Here is a 19,180-nt window from a genome sequence, read left to right as displayed (position 1 = left end):
AAATGTTATTCTGTGCATATCACACTGAATGGAAACATTGATAGATATATACTCATACAGCAATGTACGGGTCATGCCTGTGTAGTAAGCAATTTCGGGTTCACTTTTTTGCTCGCAATGTATATGAATACAGTTTTATTTGCAAACCTAGTAACTTTGTACCATGGCAAAATTTCAATGATGCTATCTACAGCTACAGTTGTAAATAAAGTCTTGTTGTCATTGAAGTAGAACATGTTTTGTTGTATTTTTATCTATGTGTGACAAGATACAGATAGTTTTTTATGATGAAGTTTTTATTGCAAATTCTTTCCCGTGGGCTAATATGCTAAATAGCATGGAAAGACCTCTCTGTCCTCTCAGTCCTCAATAGTCGCGCAATAACGTTATTCTTCTTCTGTATAACAATATAGCATGTGTCTACTCTAGTCTAGAGGCTCACTCTAAATTCTAACTCACTTATTGAGTTCGACTTCTTCTTCTTAGACAGTGGAAGACGAATGATCCACTTTTTATGTAATGACTGAAATAAGAACCTCATTTGCACGAATCATGTCATTTGACCAAGGAGGTTAAAAATAACCTCCTTGATTTGACCAACTTCTCTACCCAAATAACACAAGTTGTTCAAAGTATGAGTCTTATCCTATCAAATGAGGCTATGGTACCATTTCCTCATAAATTATGTAATAATTGCCCTCATTTGCATGATTTATGTCTGTATGTCCAGATTTACTTACTTTCGAAATGCAACAAGAACGACATCTGCATCATTTCCCCTAAATCATGACCATAGCATGTCCAGAACATGAGATATCAAAACCGGAAGTTCCGATGCAGTATCATAGCAAGCCGCTTGGCGGCCCAAAGTCATCACGAAGTCTCAAGACGACCTACTCACATACCAAGTATCAAGACAATCCATCCAGGTATTCTGAATTATTGTGTTCACACACACACACACAAACACACAAACACACACACACACACACACACACACACACACACACATACATACACATACACATACACATACACACACACACTCACACTCACACACACACACACACACACACACACACACACAAGCAGACACACACACAGACGCTGACGGAAACATAACCTTCTCGGCGTAGGTAATAATGATATATGTTTGAAAACCTAACCAAATCATTTGTTGTCGTATATTTGCTAGCGACTTGTTTGGAGCTGCTTTCGTCTTTCGAACGGGATATGAAATGGGGGTCCCGTGATCGAGGAGGTGCCTCGAAGACGAATTTAAAAGGCACAACAACAGCCTCATTACACAGATGGGCATCTACTGGCTGTACTTCAGATGAATAAGCCAATGCAGTCTAGAACAAACAATAGTGTGCCAAGGTTCGGATGTCAAAGGTTACCCAGTCCACCCGGAAGTATCGGTTCCGAAACCATTGCTTCTAGTTTCGGTCGGGCCGTTTTCTTCCTCTTTTAGTCCTGATCATGGAAGCCCTGGAATCCGAGCTGACCTGTCCCGTGTGTCTTGACCTGTTTGAGGACCCCCTGCAGCTGCCCTGTCAGCATAACCTGTGCCGGAGGTGCTTTGACAACATCTGCAGGTAAACTTAACACCTTGAGCTTCGTAACCTTAAGGGGGGAGGGTGGCGATGATGGTATTCTAATACGCACTAATGTGGAGTTTTCTTTTCTGTTTGGCCTAATTGTAAAGATTGTAGTGTCATAAGGGTATTCTTAACTTCGTAACAGTGTCATATGTTCCACTACTCACAGACAACATTAACGTACCATAATTGCCAGTGAACTTGATATTAATAAGGGGACAAGAGCGTACGTTGGCAGCCATCTTTTACGCAATGCATACTTATATTTTCTGTTTTACATACTTGTAAAGCTTGCAGTGACATACATGACATAAGGATATTCTTTACTTCCTAACACAGTGTCAAATGTTCCATATATATCTGACAAACAACGTAAATGTACCTAAGATACACTGAACCTGATGAACTAAAGTAGTCCCAAAAGGACAACGGCAAACGTTGGTCGCCATGTTTTACACACAGTTGTCAACTTTCTATTCCGTGTTCGAAAGAAGCGCTGAAAGGGCTAGAATTTTCGTCTTACGAGTAGTTTTTCAACGTCTTAAATTAGGACTCTTAAGAAGCCTGGCGACGAGACCGAAGCTGCGGCAGAGCCTGACAAGGAAAGTGAGTCTCCGGGTTCTCCCTCCCAGCCTTCAGACCATGACGTCACTCGGAAAGAGCCCTTCCAGTGCCCCACATGTCGAGAGGAAGTCGACCTCGGCTTTGGCGGAGCAGCAGCAACTCCGAGAAGGAACCTCCTCCTCCAGAACATCGTGGAGCGGTACCGCAAGGCCGCAGGTGGCGGGGAGGGGGAGGCTCTCCCCTGCCAGATCTGTGAGGACGAGCCGCCCTCCCCGGCTGTGAAGCTCTGTGTCCAGTGTGGCGTGAAGTATTGCGAGTCGTGTCTGGGCAGCTACCATCCCAAGAAAGGTGTTTTTGCAAGGCATCAGCTTGTGGAACCGACGTCTGAGAAGAAAATAGTCATGTGTTTGGAACATGAGGACGAGAAGGTAACGTGACAAGGACCCGTGGTTATATATGGTCGCGGCATTGTTTATACGTCACTTGGACACAAAGTTATTTGTATAAATAAATAAGAAGTGTGAAAAAGCATTGCATTAACTATAGTATCAATACGGAGACAGCAAAATGTTAAACGATAGATTTGTTGTTTGCAGGTGCACATTAAAGTATTATATTTAGCTATGGTACGGCAGAGAAAAGACAAGTATATTGAATAGATAATGGGGAATTTTTGAAGCATATTCAACAGTCATCAAAAGTATACCATTTATCATGATCCAGGTGAACTTGGTGTGCATGGTGTGTGAGGTGCCCATTTGTCAACTCTGCAAGCTGGTAGGGGAACACAGAGAACATGACGTGGCAGCACTGTCCACACAGTACAATGTGAAGAAGGTAATATGTTCATGTACGGATAAATATGCACAATGTACTGTCATTATACGTTCTTCCAAGAACATAACAATAATAGTTTTTTTCTCTCTTCCATCGCCCTGACGATTTGTCTTAGGTTTTGTCAGACACCTTTCTAGCAAATAACAAACAAACAAACAAAGAGACAACGATATTAAATAGTGTTGTTATGTTGTGGGGTGCTAACTGTATGATGTTGATGTAACAGTACAATGATTTCGCCGACAACGTTTGTGTAATACTTCCAACAAATGATAACAAATGATTTAAACCCTTCATGGCAGGAGCACCTCGCCAGCAACGTGTTGAATCTGAAGTCCTGGATGTCAAATCTGGAAACATTCATCAATGACTTGGACGGTATGAAAAAGCAAGTCAAGGTAATCATGATACTTGCCTTTTCATTACAATTTCACAAACGTTCTGAAAGTGAAATATATGCTTTAATGTTTGTGTTAATGCTTTGACAGTTTGTAGTAGTAGTAAGGGTATGAAGCATAACGTCATATATGCAAATATGTGCATGAGGTAGAGTGTCTTTATAGTCGTCTGTATGTATTGCATAGCTTGTTCATGTGTACATCCTTGTACTACGAAATTATGACTTTGTAGAAAGGAGGGGAGAAAATGCGAGAGAAAATCAACGCAGCCGTGGACGAACTGGTCAGCATTCTTCAAGAGAGACGCGATACCATGCTTGAGAAGAGTCGTGACATCGAGAAAGGCAAGACGGACAAGTTGGAGCAGGAAGAAACTAAAAGAAAGGACGAGCTAAAGACGTGTAAGGCCGTCACATCATATGCAGATGAAGTGGCTAAGGAAACTGACCAAGCTTGCTTTTTACAGGTATGTCTCATCTACTTGGAGTTCGGTTCGATAAAAGTAGATAAAAATCTAAATGGTCTGAAATGTACTGTGCATAATGTAACATATGATAATAAATGTTCACGTGCAAAATGTTGTAAACCACTACTCGAGCTCGTCTCATACATTCATATTTCATTGTTTCAGGCTGTCAAAGCTACAAACGACAGGTAAGCATGTCGGAGATAGATGAGTATTTTTCTTCCTTCGACTATTTCATGCATATGGCGTTACATCAGCAGTTACATTAACCTGCAACGTGACAAATACGAATTCATTCAAGTATAGCTTACTGAGGAAGCATAATCATAAAGAAACATATGACGTTCGGAATTTTAAAGCTTCGCTGATTATATTCATATGTATTCAGGGTAACCAACATCACACCTACAGAGGATCTGCTTGAAATTCCATGTGATGGAGAGTTCCCGTCTCCAGATTTCAGCGATGTTGCGGAGGTCTTAAGAAAGCTGTATGTTTCTCAAGCACCAGGTAATCATCGATGTTTTAAATATTTGGAGAAAAAGCAAGACTTATTCTCCTTTTATTTCAGTTTGTTCCTTTAATGCACGATATACGTGATTCAGCTATATTCTCTTTTGCTTCAATGCATATTTTACTACTCTAATGTAACTGATACATACAGTGCAAAAATTAAATTTCCCAAACAGCAACTGAAAGGTTTGACAAGCTTTCTATATGATGAATATGGCCTCTTCGTTTATGTTGATTCTATATATTTTTGTTTGTTGATTCTATGTGTGATTGCTTACAGCTTTTGCAGATACATGTACATTTTTATACAGATGTTTGTTTTGAAACTAAATGTGCATTTTTCCTACAGAACAGACGAAGTTTCTAGACCACACACTGGATGGCACTAACATTGTCCTTCACTGGGAAGATGCCGAAAGTGCAAACTTAGGACCAAGTCCTCAGTACGAACTACAGTGGCAGAAAGAGGGTGATGGAGACCAGTGGATCACTGTATCCGACATTCAGGGATCCCAGTACGTCGTTACTCCTCCCGAAGGGTCATGTGTGATTGTGTGCCAAGTGCGAGGTTTCCATACAGCGGCAAAGGACAGAGTATACGGGCCTTGGAGTGAGTCACTGCGCTTAAAGATTGGTATGTTGGTGAATCATCATTTTGTGTACGACTTTTTGTTGACGGTTGATCGAGTTTGTTCACAGTGTAGCCAACGATCATTTTGATAACACCTACAGCTAACCAACATATTTGCGCTTTATTCTGAAATGATATTTTGTTTTTGTAACCCGCATAAGCTTTACGTTATGTAGATATTTTTGTTCACATCATTTCTTAAGGACTGTCCTATATTCACATGTTTATAAAGCAAACATTTTTGATTAGGTCTGCAGAATACCGCCAACGACTACAAGATATCAGTTTCATCGGAAGAAAGTGGGAACACTGGTTCAACTCTTTTGGATGGAAGGGATGATACATACTGGCTTAGTAATGGCCAGAAGGGAATGGTAATTATTACATGTCCAACGACATCTTTGGTCTTGTTGATATTTCTTGTTTTTTTTTTTTATTACTATAAGATGAGATGCGTTAGGTATTTTCAGTTTTTTCTGCACTGCTTAGCATACTGTATGACCCAGATATGTCCTATTCAATCACAGCACTGGATCAGACTGGAAATGAAAAAGGAGGCCGGTCATGTGCAAAGTCTTGCCATGAAGCTTGTTCCCAAGCTGGTTGGCGGATGGGATCCATCCTACAGACCCGCTGACGTGGCTGTGTACGGCGGAGACAACTTTGGAGATCTGAGTCTTGTTTCCGAGGTCAACATCGGCGACAACGACGATGACGTGACCCTGCTACGGAACCTGGACAAGGTATGGCTTTAATTATGTCTTCCTACATAACTCGTAAGTTGTAACAAAAACCATATTATTTGATTGATTGTTTCTTGAGGGAGAAACGTGCACTGACTTGGCATTTGTTTGACAAATAATTTCATCAGGTTGGTGAATGACTGAATCACGAAGTTTATTCACAACCAAAAAGTTACAACAGCCGACGTTTCGGTGACCGTCTATCACATTTCATAGGGCAATAATGGCTGGTTCTGTCTAGGCGTGGCTGCTGCGACCACATTCTTAACACAGTAGCAGAGGCATCTAGCTGCAGTTCAAAGTAGTCATTCTTGCCCCGAGCAAGACGAAAGACGGTCACCTAAACGTCTGCTTTCGGAACTCTTTGGTTTGAAGAATTTGTTATCTTCCGCAAATACTGTTTTTTCAAGAGAGGTCTTCACCTCTTCAGTTACTCATTTGTCACGAAAACCGACGTGGACGTTTAACGTCTGTAACAATTTTTCATTTTTTTCCTGTAGGTGTATCGGTGTTTGGAACTTAAGATCGACCGAGCCAACCCCGCACGAGGGATGAATTGCATCGTATGTCAGTTGAGCGTTCATGGAATGATTGTCACTAAAGTGTAAAGTAATATTCCATACTGATGATTTCCACCATTGCCTTTTATGAAAGTATCTCTTTTTTTAATTGAGTGCACGTAGTATTCATCTGTATTTAATGTGTTAAGACTAGAAAGTCAAAACTGAGTAGCAACTACCTGCTTGTAGCAATATATTATTTGTTTTTGGACATGTTCTGACTATCTTTTGCTTGTATATCAATGTGAGCAAACTTAGCAACTTTATACGATGGCAAAAGTTCAATGAGGCAAACCACAGCACATGACATTTGTATAAATTAAGCATTGTCGTCACTGAAGTAGAACATGTCTACCATCCCAAATTGAACGTTTAGGATAGTTGATATAATCGATTACCCTGAAAATAACCTTCCAAATTTGAAAGAAAGTAAAGATATGTCAAAATGGCGACAAAGACTGCTAAACTTTCGTGGGTGAAACTGGTTTTGGCTCCTATCCTTAGTAACGCCACAGTGGCTTTCTTTATTGATGACATGCTCTGGACTCCCCAAAACTGATGCGAGCCCGAAACGAGAAAAAATGCCTACTTTCTTGAATCTAAGTGATGACGAGGGTTATGAAACTAGTAAAGGAGACCACAAAACATAGTCGACAATAAATCCTTTATCATTTCTCTTTCATTATTAGGTAAGTTGTCTTATTTCAACAGCTAGTGGTGTAACAAAAAACAACTTATATTGCATCGTTGAGTAAACCACATACCTTACAGCATTTCTAAATGAAAATGGGGGTGTATTGATACAGAAATAGACAAAGACACCATCGCATTTGTTGAAAGTCTTTTTACACAAAATAGAATTGAACTTATGACTTGGAACGCCCTATAGAACGCGAAAATTCGAATGAAATGTACCATCGACCAGTTATATTGTAAAAATACAAAGGAAACCCGTCTTTTGTGACCTTTTATCTCATACTTGTTTGTAGAATTTTCACTTTAGATCATTTCATTATGAAAGAGAAAGTCAAATAAGCCTAAAAATGCAAGTCCCTTTCCGAGCCTTTGGCTATTTCCCCATTCCCGAAAAGACAGAAATTTGGCTATTTGGCAGTCATCTAAGCCACTTTTCTAGATGTCAGGGTCTCATAGGGTACTAGTATATCATCCCGACTTGTAAAGATGTGAAAATAAGAAAGGCATTAGGTTTAAAGCCAGTGAACACTTTTTCAAACATGCTCGGACGTCTTTAGGTAAATTTTTAGGCGTAGCGCGAGGAGACCTATGGAATGTATTGGCCACCCGTCGAAGCGCCACCTACATTGTACATCCATGTAAAATCACTTCTTCTATGTAACGAGTAGGTTATATATATGGTCAAAATCCGTTATCCCTTAACAACTGTCCATATGCTCATATGGGTTGAGGGACTGTCGGTGAAGCCTGGAAGAAAATTCTAAACGTTTACCCCATTTACTTGGAGATTAGGTAGGTTGTCTAGTTTCAGAAGACAGTGTAGCAATCTCACTTCTATATCACCAGGAGGTAAATTCGTTATGTCTGGAAGATATTGCAACAAGCTAGCATAACGTCCCTTTTTATTTAAAAACAAGTTATTCATGTCCGAAGGTCAAAACTAAACACCCACTGCAGTTCCAAACAAGCCGCTAGGAGGCCAAACTTACACAACTTACTTCCTGTGGCATGAACTATCTACCACACAAAAATCATGACCATAGCACTTTCAGAAAATATGCCCCCAAATTTTGAAGCTCCGCTGTAGTACCTTAGGTACCCGCTAGAAGGCCCATTATCGAACTTAACCTTCATTTCAGTAAACCCTACCCATCCACTAAATATCATACAGAGCCATCAACAGCTTCTCGAGTTATCCTGGCGACATACAAACACAGAAACGTACACAGCTCGCTGCACAACGGCAGGAAAGCGCCAGTTTAACCATTTTCGGACTTGACCTTCGTTCCCACAACCGCTACTCACCTACAAAAATCATGAAGATCCATCAACGTTTCCGTCACTTTTTTTTGCCTACATACAAACACTCAAAAATCAATACTGTCATCCTCTTCCTCTCCCTGTTGTAGCGACCGCTATCATCTTATTGATCATTCTGTCGGCTTCCTTCTTGTGTTCTTCTAGTCTAGTCCCAAAGGTCACTGACCACATTGCTAGACGTAACTGCGTCATTGACTGGGAGGGGGCCAAGGTAATCGACAGTTTAATCTTAGTTTGTCAGATTCTGTATTTCAATGATATCACATATTTTGTGAAATCACGAAAAAATGACCTACTTCTGGTAGCAACTACAGGCTATCAAAACAAGAACCCAAAACTTTGCAGGCACTCATTTAGTAGCTATTGTATGTATCTATATGTTGAAAGAATATTAAACAGAAATATTTTACTGAGCGAGGCTTATGACGTCTTAAAGTTAGGCAAAAATCAAAGTTTTTGTAGCCTTAAAACATCGTATTGTTTTGGGGATGCCCAAGTACTCAAATATACCGGTACATTAACTTCACACCACTTTTCTAGAAGTTTAAGCATCGGTCTAAAACGCTCCTTTTGCGTTTTACGCTAAGTCAAAGCATTTGGCAGTGAGCGTGCTCGAAACTTTGCCAATTTCCATGTTGTCACTGTATGAAAAACTGTCAAAATGGCCCCAAAACTTGATTGGGCTGTTGCCATGGCAACAATGAGTGTTGAGCGAAAAGAAAGCTATTTTCAGGGATTGTGGGCCAAGTACTATCCCTGTGCAAAATATAAGCCAAATCGATTTTTTGACCGTGAGCACTTCTATTGTTTGATCCTGACAGACATTGGCTCTTAAGATCGACAAAGCCAAGGGCATAAGATTGGACTACGGAGGGCCATGCTACATCGTGTGCCAGTTGAAAGCTACTGGACTCATTGTCGCTAAAGTGTAAAATAGGTAAAAAGACTTTCACAATATTGCCTTTCATGAAAGTATTTCTTTTTGAAGGAAGTCCACGTAACGTAACATGACCTATTTACGTGCAGAACCTATTTACGTCCGCTTTGGCTCATGTCCACATGTCGCGGTGTATTATGCCAAAGCCTGTTCTCATGAGCAATAAAGTACATCATAAGTATGATCCTTAGCCATCTCTTTAATTTTTGCACAGCAAAACATAATGGCCATGCGTTTACCACGTGAACGCCACGTGCCGCGCATGTGGGGGAAATTTACAGATAAACATTGTTCTTTTTCCATCGCGTTAAGCAAGTGGCCGGACAGACATAGTGATTTTACTATCACTTGTCTGCAGACTACTTTGGGCAATTACAGTGCATTTTTTCCTGATCTATGTTCTTCAAGCAGAGCGCTAGAAGGGAAAAGATTCAGAAGTGGACGATAATGGGTAACCCTAGCACAATTCTTCATCATATACCTCAGTATAAATACATGCTCGCACGGCGTTAAACAGGCGGAGAAAAACTTACAGACCATGCATTTTCTTGTTAGAAGAGCTGATATTTCTGCCCATGGGTTTGAAATTTGGCTCTGTCCGCGCGGTTTTAAGATAAATACGTTTTGAATAAATCGGACGTTAATTGGTCATATTATATAGGGTTAAGACTAGAAAGACAAGACTGGCTTGAGTTGTAATTGATTACTTGTAGCAGGGTTTGCTTTGTTTTGACATGTTCTGACTTCCCCTTGCTTGTATATATCAACGCCAACGCTTCCTGGTGAACATATTATGAAATTTAACCCATTCGATCTTCAGTCTAATCAAACATAGGAAAGGTTAAAACATTTGATATGTGCTGAAAGCCTTGTGACATCTGTGGAAAATGCAAGTCTTAGAAAATTTTACAGTACTTTCAACGTGAGATTTACAATTAGTTAGTGGTCTTTATTCGTCAAGTTGACACAACAAAAGACTATTATTTTACCAAACACGTGAAAAACTATGAAAACTTTTGTGGCGTCGTTTGGCGTAACGTCAAGGTGTTCGACTCAGAACCCAGCGCTCCCGGGTTCGAATCCCCTGACGCCATCGATGTGTTGTGCCCTTGGGAAACTTCACATAACTTTCCTCACTCCACCCAGGTGTTAAAATGGGGTTATAAAAACCTGAGTGCAGTGCCCAGTCGTCCTTGTCTGCCCAAAAGCGAAATAGAAAAACAAAGCAAAAACAAATATGACGGTCGTATGAGAAGCAACAAAATATTATAAGGGATACAATGCAATGTCTGTCCTTATTGTTGAACACTTAATTTTGTTGATTCGAACAAACATGATTTAAAGCAACGTGATGTATTGTACAGCGTCAGTCATGAGTGTTGTTTCTACTAGTAGTTCTAATTGATCTTGCTATGACTAGGTCGTAAAAAAAGACACCAATCAGACGTTTTCAAATAATCCTACATTTTATTGCATTTTACCATAAGAGGGTGTCTGCATGTAGGGACCAAGAACTCATGAAACAGTACATACTTCTGTACCTATTCACTGTATATAGGGATGTGCAACAGTTATGTACAAACATCAGAAAGATCTATTATTATATATACTCCATATTACAAGCTTTGTGTTCTTCAAAAAAGAGAGGGTGTGGGGAAATGCAGGTCTGTAAAATCCCTCATTTCAAAATACATTTTTGTTCATATACCAAAGCATACAATTGTGTATTAACAGCAAAACCTTCCCTTAAAACTCATATTTTCAACTAAAATTGTTCATTATGTACATTTTCAACCCTGGGTATACAAATACTGGCAACCTTTAGCAGGCAAAAATTCACAAATATTTTGTCATGGATTTTAAAAGGGGGAGGATCTTTTTGTTGGGATTGGTGATTGGCGACAAGAAAAATTAAGACCATTTCTACGACAACAACAAAAATTCTAAACCAATATACATGTATATCTGTTAATTGTTCAATTTGTTCCAAGTCTCATATTTTGCCGTTTGGATATGCTGAGATGAATAATAAAAAATATACACTAAGTAATTTGTTTGACTACACAGTTTTCTTCCAATGGACGGTTAGAGTTAGCATGGCACACTAACGGACGGAGAGTGTTTGTAAACTAACGGACGAAAAGTTTCAAACTAACGGACGGAACGTTTTAAACTATCGGACGGAAAGTTTCAAACTAACGGACGGAAAGTTTTAAACTAACTGACGGAAAGTTTCAAACTAACGGACGGACTGTTTTAAACTAACGGATGGAAAGTTTCAAACTAACGGACGGAATGTTTTAAACTAACGGATGGAAAGTTTCAAACTAACGGACGGAAAGTTTCAAACTAACGGACGGAATGTTTTAAACTAACGGACGGAAAGTTTCAAACTAACGGACGGAATGTTTTAAACTATCGGAGGGAAAGTTTCAAACTATCGGACGGAAAGTTTCAAACTAATGGACGGAAAGTTTCAAACTAACGGATGGAAAGTTTAAAACTAACGGACGGAAAGTTTCAAACTAACGGACGGAAAGTTTCAAACTATCGGACGGAAAGTTTCAAACTAACGGACGGAAAGTTTCAAACTAACGGACGGAAAGTTTCAAACTAACGGACGGAAAGTTTCAAACTAACGGACGGAAACTTTCAAACTAACGGACGGAAACTTTCAAACTACATGTAACAGAGAGTGGAATGTTTTAAACTAACGTAATGGACAGAATGTTGCACACAAAACTTTTCATGGACGGAATTCAATTCATACCAAAAGCAATTATTACGTAGTGCAAGAACAATTCCAATAAAATACAATCTTGTGTGGTGTGTTTTTGAGGAGAGCAAAAAAAAAAAGCTTTTCGCAATGACTTCTAACTTAAGCTACCAAGATATACAGAGGGTCATTTTGAATAATCTTCCAAGTCTGGTTACAAGTTTGGTTACAAAATTTTGTGTATGTAGTCTTCATCATGTAGCAGTAATCAGAGATATTGAATACGCTATAGTTTATGCCCAAATATTGCCTAGTTGTCATAGTATGTTTTGTTTGCAATCACAAACCTCAAAGCAATTTCTGAGAATGAATTAAGTCACATGGACTAGTTTAACATGAAAGAAAACTGGTAAAATGGTCACTGTTATCTGCTCCTATTGCACAAATACTGAACAAGTTGTGCAAAAACTTGTGCACTATTCAAGTCAGACGTGTCCCACTAAGACTGCATAATGATACAAGTGAAGATTGTTAAGTTCTTTCTATATAACAGTACTATATACACTGTAAAAGTCAAAACATTCACACAAGTATTAAACATTACAATTATGGTACAAAGTGTTGTTCAACATTCTAAGTATGTAGTAAGATATTGGTACTATGTAGCATTTCCCCAAAAGAATTTGCTGTCCAATATGCGAAAACTACAATTATTATATGAAGCTTGGAAATGTTCTACTTTTTCACACTGCATAAAGATGTGAAATATCAATGTCTATATTGCCAGACTATTTTTGACAAACGGTATATCTAGATTTATCGTCATTATCATACTTTTGTCATACATTGTGGACTTCTGTTTAGCAGCATTAGTCAGATTTTATAGAGTGGTACCAAATTAGGTACATACAAAGGATACTCTGATGGTGCTGAGTCCTGACTGTTTCACTAAAAATCATTTAAAAGACCAAGAATTATAATAAATACAATATAGATATGATATACTAAAAATAGTTAAGGACGGAACAAAATGATGATTATCATATCTGAGTACGATAAGAAACATGTATTTAATAAGGACGGATGTATTCAATTAATTCATTTTGTTTGGCAAGAAAATGCTTGAGAAAAGAAAATCAAAGACAAGAAAGAAAGAAAGATAGGTTTAAAATTTCGGATATACATGTACAGCATCGTTCTAATATGTACAGCCACATACATACATGTATCTGATTATAAATAAGCACAAAAATACGGAATGCTAAAATTTCAGCCTCTACGCCCTTGCCAAACTGTTGTCTAATGTAGCATTAATGCCAGAAATACTAAGTTAAACCCTCTGCCCCCTAACTACAGTCCACCCTTGTCAAAAACCCCAGTTGTTGCAGGGTGCTAATGTATAGGTCAAGCATGACTAAAGGCAGTGGCCAAGGCATGGCTGCTAGGACATTGAGGGACTGGTATTTGGACAGCCATAATTACCATGAAATTACCATGGCAGTGTGCACTAACCAAGCATTAGTGCTGCATATGTATTTCTGGCATTAATGCTACATTAGACAACAGTTTGGCAAGGGCGAGTGAACAACTTTTTTGACGTAAAGTTGCATAGACCGGTGGTATATAGCAGCAGTTATGCAAGTGATAAAAACAAAACTAAAACCTTCTCTTTTCAAATTGCATCTTCAAAACTGCTGTCTCAGTCAAGTTAACAAACATTCCCTTAAAGACCTGGAAAATTTCAGCTTATTTCAAAAACCTGTGAAGCTAATTCTTTGCTCACAGCTAAGAAGAATAAATAATGATACTGTAAATGAATATAAGTTTGCAGTAGTGATTCAATTTCGTGGTAGAGAGAAAATGGAGTGTTTGCGGTGGTTTTTAGTTCTCGGTTGAAACAAGGTGGTAGGCGGACAGAGGATAGATCAGCCACTTTTGCGGCAGTTTTAAGTCTGCGGCAAAGAGGTTACCGCAAAAGACTCCAAAAATTTAAACACTGCAAATTTGAATGCATTTACAGTACAGCAAGAAGTCGTGTGACCTATGAATGACTCTAAATCAATCAGATGTTCTAGATGCGCATATTAAGTACTTTTGTTCACAGTTTACATTTCCAATTTGGCTTGAACGCAACCATCTCTAAGGGAATGCTGAAACTTTTCACAACTTTTTATACACAAAGTTTCTTGTTTTGTTTGACTGAGACATTATCTTACACCTTTAAAACAGATTTCTATTTACAAATTGTCACAAATAGCGCTATACAAGAGGAGGGAGGAATTTCTCAGTTGTCTGATCTGTGCTGTTGCTCTCTTCTGTACCTATTGTCTCGGATGATGTCTCCGTGTTCGCAGCCTCGGATTCTGAGAAAGTGTTCTCCTTGGACGGAACTTCAGTTGTCTTGGAATTGCTCACGACTTTGTTCCCTGTTTTTGCGGGGAAGTTGTCCACCGTGATTGGCTCTTGTTTCTTTTCTGTAAACAAAAAAGCAGACAATTAAAAAAAAATACAACAATGCCCAAAATTTGCCACATTTTTCTGTATGCATTTCTCTAGCCATACAGAAGCAAACATCTAGCTATAGTACACAAAAAGTCTTTATATTTTCTTGCCTATTTGGACTTGGTATCACTGTACAACAACTTGAAACACGCACTACAATACAAGCAAGAGTGTTTTTGTGTTCTAATTCAATGGATCGCACCGTTGCTACATTGAATGAGAGTGGCCAATTCAAAATACAAATCACACATTTTCAGAAAACCCTAACCTAAACCTCTACTTTCTAAAGGAACACTACTGGAATTCTGGTGTCACTCATAGATATATAAAAATTAGTATACATTGCAATTAACCTTTCTCTTCTAATCCAACTTCTGCTGGTGCTGGATCGACAGCTCCTATTGGTTGCAGTCTTTCCTCTGTAGCCAATGGCGGCCCTTCTTTCTCCTTCACCTTGGACACTTCTGTCTTTTCTCTCTTTAGTTTGTCTGGTGGAAAAATAGGAAGAAATTTAGAAACAAAATAAGCCAAATGAATGAAATTTACTATAATCAATCATTGAATAAAAAGAATCTTTGTACACAACCGGGTTAACCAAGTGATTTATTCATCAACGTTTCAGTGACCGTCTGTCACTTTCCTCAGGGCAATTCTGACTGGTTCACATTGCACTGCAGCACAAGTGTCGCTGTTTATAGATGCGTTCCCAAACAAAAAGTTTTAAAAATAATACATTGTTACAGGATACGGCAAAAAACAATGCAATGATTAACCTCTACTTCTAAAGTTGTGTATGTGTTACACTCCTGTCGATTTCGGACCGCAATGTGGATGAAGAAACATTTCTGCATCAACTGTAGGTCAGAATAAAAAAGACAAAACTGACCATGTTTTGGCGGATGGTCGCTGGACTCGGCCGTGCTCCTCTTACTGCTGAGGCCGTGGCTGGGGTGACCTTTGGCGTGGACGACCTTGCGAGTCTGCACCTGGCCGCGCGTCTTGTGCAGTTTGCCGTCGGTGATCCACTCGTGCTTCATGGCTTCCTCCGCCGTCCACCTCAGGTTAGGGTCCCATCTTAGACACATGGAAGACAAAATTAGTTATATGAAAAATTTTATTGCAAATTCCTGCCCGTAGGCTAATTGCAAGTACATGTACATGTAACACGGAGTGGACGGACAGACAATAATGAACAGTATAACAAATGTCTACTCTAGTCTTAACTACTGCCACTAAGTTCTAACTTATTGAGTTCGACTTCTTTTTCCGAGACTGTGGAAGACGAATGATCCCACTTTTTCTGTGATATGTGGGTTTTGTGATGTTAAGAGGAGAGTAGTTTTCTTTTCGTCTGAAAACGTGGAGAAATTAGGATGAAATATGGTGGCCTCATTAAACAGCTCATTTCTTTCGTTGTCGTAGAATGGGCAACTTGACATTATATCCCTTACTCACTTAAACATTTATAAAAGATCGTAAAAGGAGTTACAATGTCATGTATTTGAAAAGCCACAAATTAAAAATGTAACTTAAGGCCACACCAATTTAATTTCTTGGTTAACGGATTTTTATTTTCCCCCCAAAAAAATTTTTGAAAAAAAAAATTAATGAAAACAGAAGGCTGGGCCAGCCTTCTGTTTTCATGATTTTTTTTTCTAAATTTTTTTTTTTTTGAAAATAAAAATCTGTTAACCAAGAAATGAAATTGGCGTGGCCTAAAGGTAACTTCTGTATATCAACATGGACAAAAGAAAGAAAACTATCATTACCAGGAGTCCTGTTAAATTCTAACACATTAAGAGAAATTTTCCCTTTTCCTGACTACTTCGAGGAAGAAGTAACTGTTGAACCCAGCAAATCCTGATTTTTATATCCTTTGACATTGCGTATTAGTGAGCCATATGTTTCACACAATATTTGATACATTGCAATCCTTGTCATCACTATGATTGTCATTAATAAGTAAGTGTTGGACACAATGTCTCTTTATTACAACCACCGTGAGTGACTGAAATACCGGTAAATGAGCTTATCAGTAAGGCTAAAACTAGATTGAAGTAGAAGTTTTGCATTTTCTTAAAAGAATCTGTTTTAATCCTTCACAACTCACTCGAGGCATCTCCTGATGAAGTCCACAAAGAGGGGGTCGCTTGTGCGGATGGCCTGAGACAAGTCCTTACTGTTGGGTCTTCTCTTCTTTCCTTTGCTGTTGGTCACACAACGGGGCTGCCCTCGAGAGTCTGGAAAAGTACAAAGTGAATTCTGTTAAAAAGTTGTTAGTACTAATTTATACATGCTAATTGCATGAAAGTTTATCTGTGTTGAAATACATTGTACAAAGTTGAAATCTTTTCCGATAATGCTTAATATTTACAAATTTTGACTGTAATCTACTGACGATTCAGAATTAATGGCTGGGGAAAGGTAAGAATTGGGTAACACATCTACATGACTTTTGTATATCATGCTTAACGTGTTGGAACAAAAGTTTAACTTTCTACTGTAACAGTTACAGTAACAATGTATTTGATTTCAATACTTTTGTTTCATGCCCTGGTTTTGTACAAGGTTACAACCGTTTTAGTACTGTAAAAGGGGAAATATTTGTGGAGATTGAATTTTGCGGTAGAGAGAAAATGGAGTGTTTGTGGTGGTTTTAATTTCACCTTTAGAACTGCCATGTAGGGGTTTACTGTAAAGGAGGAAACATTCACGGTGGTTTTAAGTTCGCGATTGAAACTGCCAAGCAGGGTTTTATATATATACTGTAAAAAGGGAAATGTTCGAAGTGGTCTTAAGTTCATGGTGAAGAGTTTGTGAGAAACACAAAAATAAAATCACTGCCAACATTTCCTCTATTACAGTAGTCTCTTATTGTTGCCATAATTACAGTAACTGTTACCTATTTCATGTGCAAAATCTAAATAACACAAACAGAAACAAAAGAAAAACAAACCGAAGAACAGCCTTCTTCTCTGAGCATCGTCGATGAGTCTCATGGGCGGCAGTCCCATAACCTCCATGATGCAGGCCAGCTGTTCTACTTCGTTCTCTCCTGGAAACAGCGGGTAACCTAGCAACAAGACAACAACACAGTCAGTTGATTCACCTCTTCACTAACACATACCTGCTGTAGACTAAAGTACCTTAAGTTGATCAGTTGGAAAAGACGAGATTGGAGAAAGGGGTGTTAACTTAAAGCAGACTGTTACTTAGTTACAGTAACAGTTACAGTACTGTAGTTAAGCTTATTAGGCACTGCACTAGGCAGTCATTCAAAACATCGTACAACAAATGTTCAATTTTCACGTTAATCAAAGACCATCTAAACAATATCATGGGATATCATAAGTCTATCACAATCTAAACATATCTAGCTTCTGCCGCAATGATTCACAAAGACAACTTCGACGCAACGATGCACTGTGACAACATTGATGCAACAAGACATTGTGATAACTTTGCTGCGACAGTGCACTGTGACAACTTTGTCTACTAGTATAAAAGTGAGCCATAGCACATCCACAATGCACCGTCAGCTACTGGAAAAGCAATTTGTCTAAAGCACTTCTAAAACGTAAAATGCAAAGGAAGAAGATTAGAAGAACAGAAGAAGAAGAGACAACTTCGATGCAACATGTGTGCTTCAAGGTTATAAAAGTGAGCCACAGCACGGCCACAATGCACCGTAAGCGAACCGAAAAAGCACTTTGTCTAAAGCATTTGATATGCTTTCAAATTGTCTCATAAAGCACTACACTTTGAGTGCAAGGGAAGAAGATGAGAAGATCAGAAGAAGAAGTGACAGTTACCCGTGTACAGCTCAGCCAGGATGCAGCCGAAGCTCCACATGTCGATGGCCATGCTGTAGGGGATGCCCAGGATCACCTCGGGGGAGCGGTAAAATCTGCTCTGGATGTACGTGTATACTACATGGACAAACAACAACATAATTGATAAACATTTAGTTATGTTATTAATTGTTAGATTAGTTGGCTGGGAAAAGTTGCAAATTGTTTCATTGGTTTCGGGGTTGCTTTTATGTTCACATGTACATGCATATGTATATTTCATTATTGTTGGAAATTCTAGATAAAGATTTGAAAAAAAAAACAAAAAAACATCATATAATTTTTCAACGAACATGTCTGACATAAACAAAATAAAACTTATAATCCTAGAATTGTCAAGCACATGTTGATGTGTATTGGAAGCTAGACAAAATGTCTCTGTAACTGTTTAGTAACCGTTGAACACTACAAAATTAAACTGCAATAAGAGTATACTCTCAGAAAATCAGTAATCATAACTTAATATTATACAATTACTTTTAGAATAATATTACTATTATTATTATAATAGTTATATAATATTATTGAAATAGAAATCCAATTTGCAGCAGCTAAGATGTAATAGTAACTATAAATACTATAAATCTAAAAACTATAAATAAAAGGGAAAATACTATAAACCTGTTGAATGTGCGATACTAAAAAACACACAATTTGAACACTAGGCAAATTAACAAGTGAGTTATGAATGTCACATACCTCTTTGAAATTCATAACAGCTTGATCCAAAGTCTATAACCTTGATTGCACTTTGACCCTTTGATCTTAACAGGATATTTTCCTGCAAAAGAAAAACGATCAGTTTTAATCAACCACTGTGAAGAACAAACATTACAAATGGGTAA

The 19,180-nt window shown here is 38.5% G+C and overlaps 3 protein-coding genes across 7 annotated transcripts in view; 2 read left to right on the top strand and 1 right to left on the bottom strand.

Annotated features, from left to right (window-relative positions):
* The first annotated feature begins 1,408 nt into the window (after positions 1-1,408).
* LOC136424610 (probable E3 ubiquitin-protein ligase MID2) lies at positions 1,409-5,511 on the top strand. The gene is made up of 10 exons (XM_066413227.1): positions 1,409-1,598; positions 2,152-2,593; positions 2,889-3,002; positions 3,305-3,400; positions 3,633-3,866; positions 4,032-4,054; positions 4,255-4,376; positions 4,729-5,013; positions 5,260-5,384; positions 5,500-5,511. Exons 1-10 carry the CDS (start codon positions 1,483-1,485, stop codon positions 5,509-5,511), a joined length of 1,569 nt encoding a protein of 522 aa, XP_066269324.1. The 5' UTR covers positions 1,409-1,482.
* A 31-nt stretch (positions 5,512-5,542) lies between these two features.
* Positions 5,543-6,587, top strand: LOC136423902 (cullin-9-like). Its single transcript, XM_066412286.1, has 2 exons — positions 5,543-5,753; positions 6,254-6,587. Exons 1-2 carry the CDS (start codon positions 5,556-5,558, stop codon positions 6,359-6,361), a joined length of 306 nt encoding a protein of 101 aa, XP_066268383.1. The 5' UTR covers positions 5,543-5,555; the 3' UTR covers positions 6,362-6,587.
* A 4,126-nt stretch (positions 6,588-10,713) lies between these two features.
* LOC136423822 (dual specificity tyrosine-phosphorylation-regulated kinase 4-like) overlaps positions 10,714-19,180 on the bottom strand; it is a 59,604-nt gene continuing 51,137 nt past the window's right edge. For 4 of the 5 annotated variants that reach the window (XM_066412158.1, XM_066412159.1, XM_066412160.1 and 1 more), the window contains 7 exons: positions 19,035-19,116; positions 18,297-18,413; positions 17,441-17,557; positions 16,595-16,724; positions 15,371-15,558; positions 14,838-14,972; positions 10,714-14,456 (listed from right to left, as the gene is read on the bottom strand). In XM_066412158.1, coding sequence (XP_066268255.1) covers positions 14,242-14,456; positions 14,838-14,972; positions 15,371-15,558; positions 16,595-16,724; positions 17,441-17,557; positions 18,297-18,413; positions 19,035-19,116 — 984 coding nt within the window. In that variant the 3' untranslated portion in view covers positions 10,714-14,241. Of the gene's footprint in view, positions 14,457-14,825; positions 14,973-15,370; positions 15,559-16,594; positions 16,725-17,440; positions 17,558-18,296; positions 18,414-19,034; positions 19,117-19,180 lie in introns of all 5 variants that reach the window. The other variant, XM_066412163.1, reaches the window with a different exon arrangement.

The sequence above is a fragment of the Branchiostoma lanceolatum genome, chromosome 18, assembly GCF_035083965.1.
Source record: "Branchiostoma lanceolatum isolate klBraLanc5 chromosome 18, klBraLanc5.hap2, whole genome shotgun sequence".
Taxonomy (NCBI): Eukaryota; Metazoa; Chordata; class Leptocardii; order Amphioxiformes; family Branchiostomatidae; genus Branchiostoma; species Branchiostoma lanceolatum.
This window is presented reverse-complemented; position numbering and strand designations above follow the sequence as displayed.

Excerpts from the sequence above, each read along its gene's own strand:
- LOC136424610 (XM_066413227.1), top strand. The coding sequence starts at position 1,483 with ATGGAAGCCCTGGAATCCGAGCTGACCTGTCCCGTGTGTCTTGACCTG. Across the intron at positions 1,599-2,151 it reads TGCTTTGACAACATCTGCAG|GACTCTTAAGAAGCCTGGCG; the intron begins GTAAACTTAACA and ends GTCTTAAATTAG. Across the intron at positions 2,594-2,888 it reads TGGAACATGAGGACGAGAAG|GTGAACTTGGTGTGCATGGT; the intron begins GTAACGTGACAA and ends ATCATGATCCAG.
- LOC136423902 (XM_066412286.1), top strand. The coding sequence starts at position 5,556 with ATGAAAAAGGAGGCCGGTCATGTGCAAAGTCTTGCCATGAAGCTTGTT. Across the intron at positions 5,754-6,253 it reads TGCTACGGAACCTGGACAAG|GTGTATCGGTGTTTGGAACT; the intron begins GTATGGCTTTAA and ends TTTTTCCTGTAG.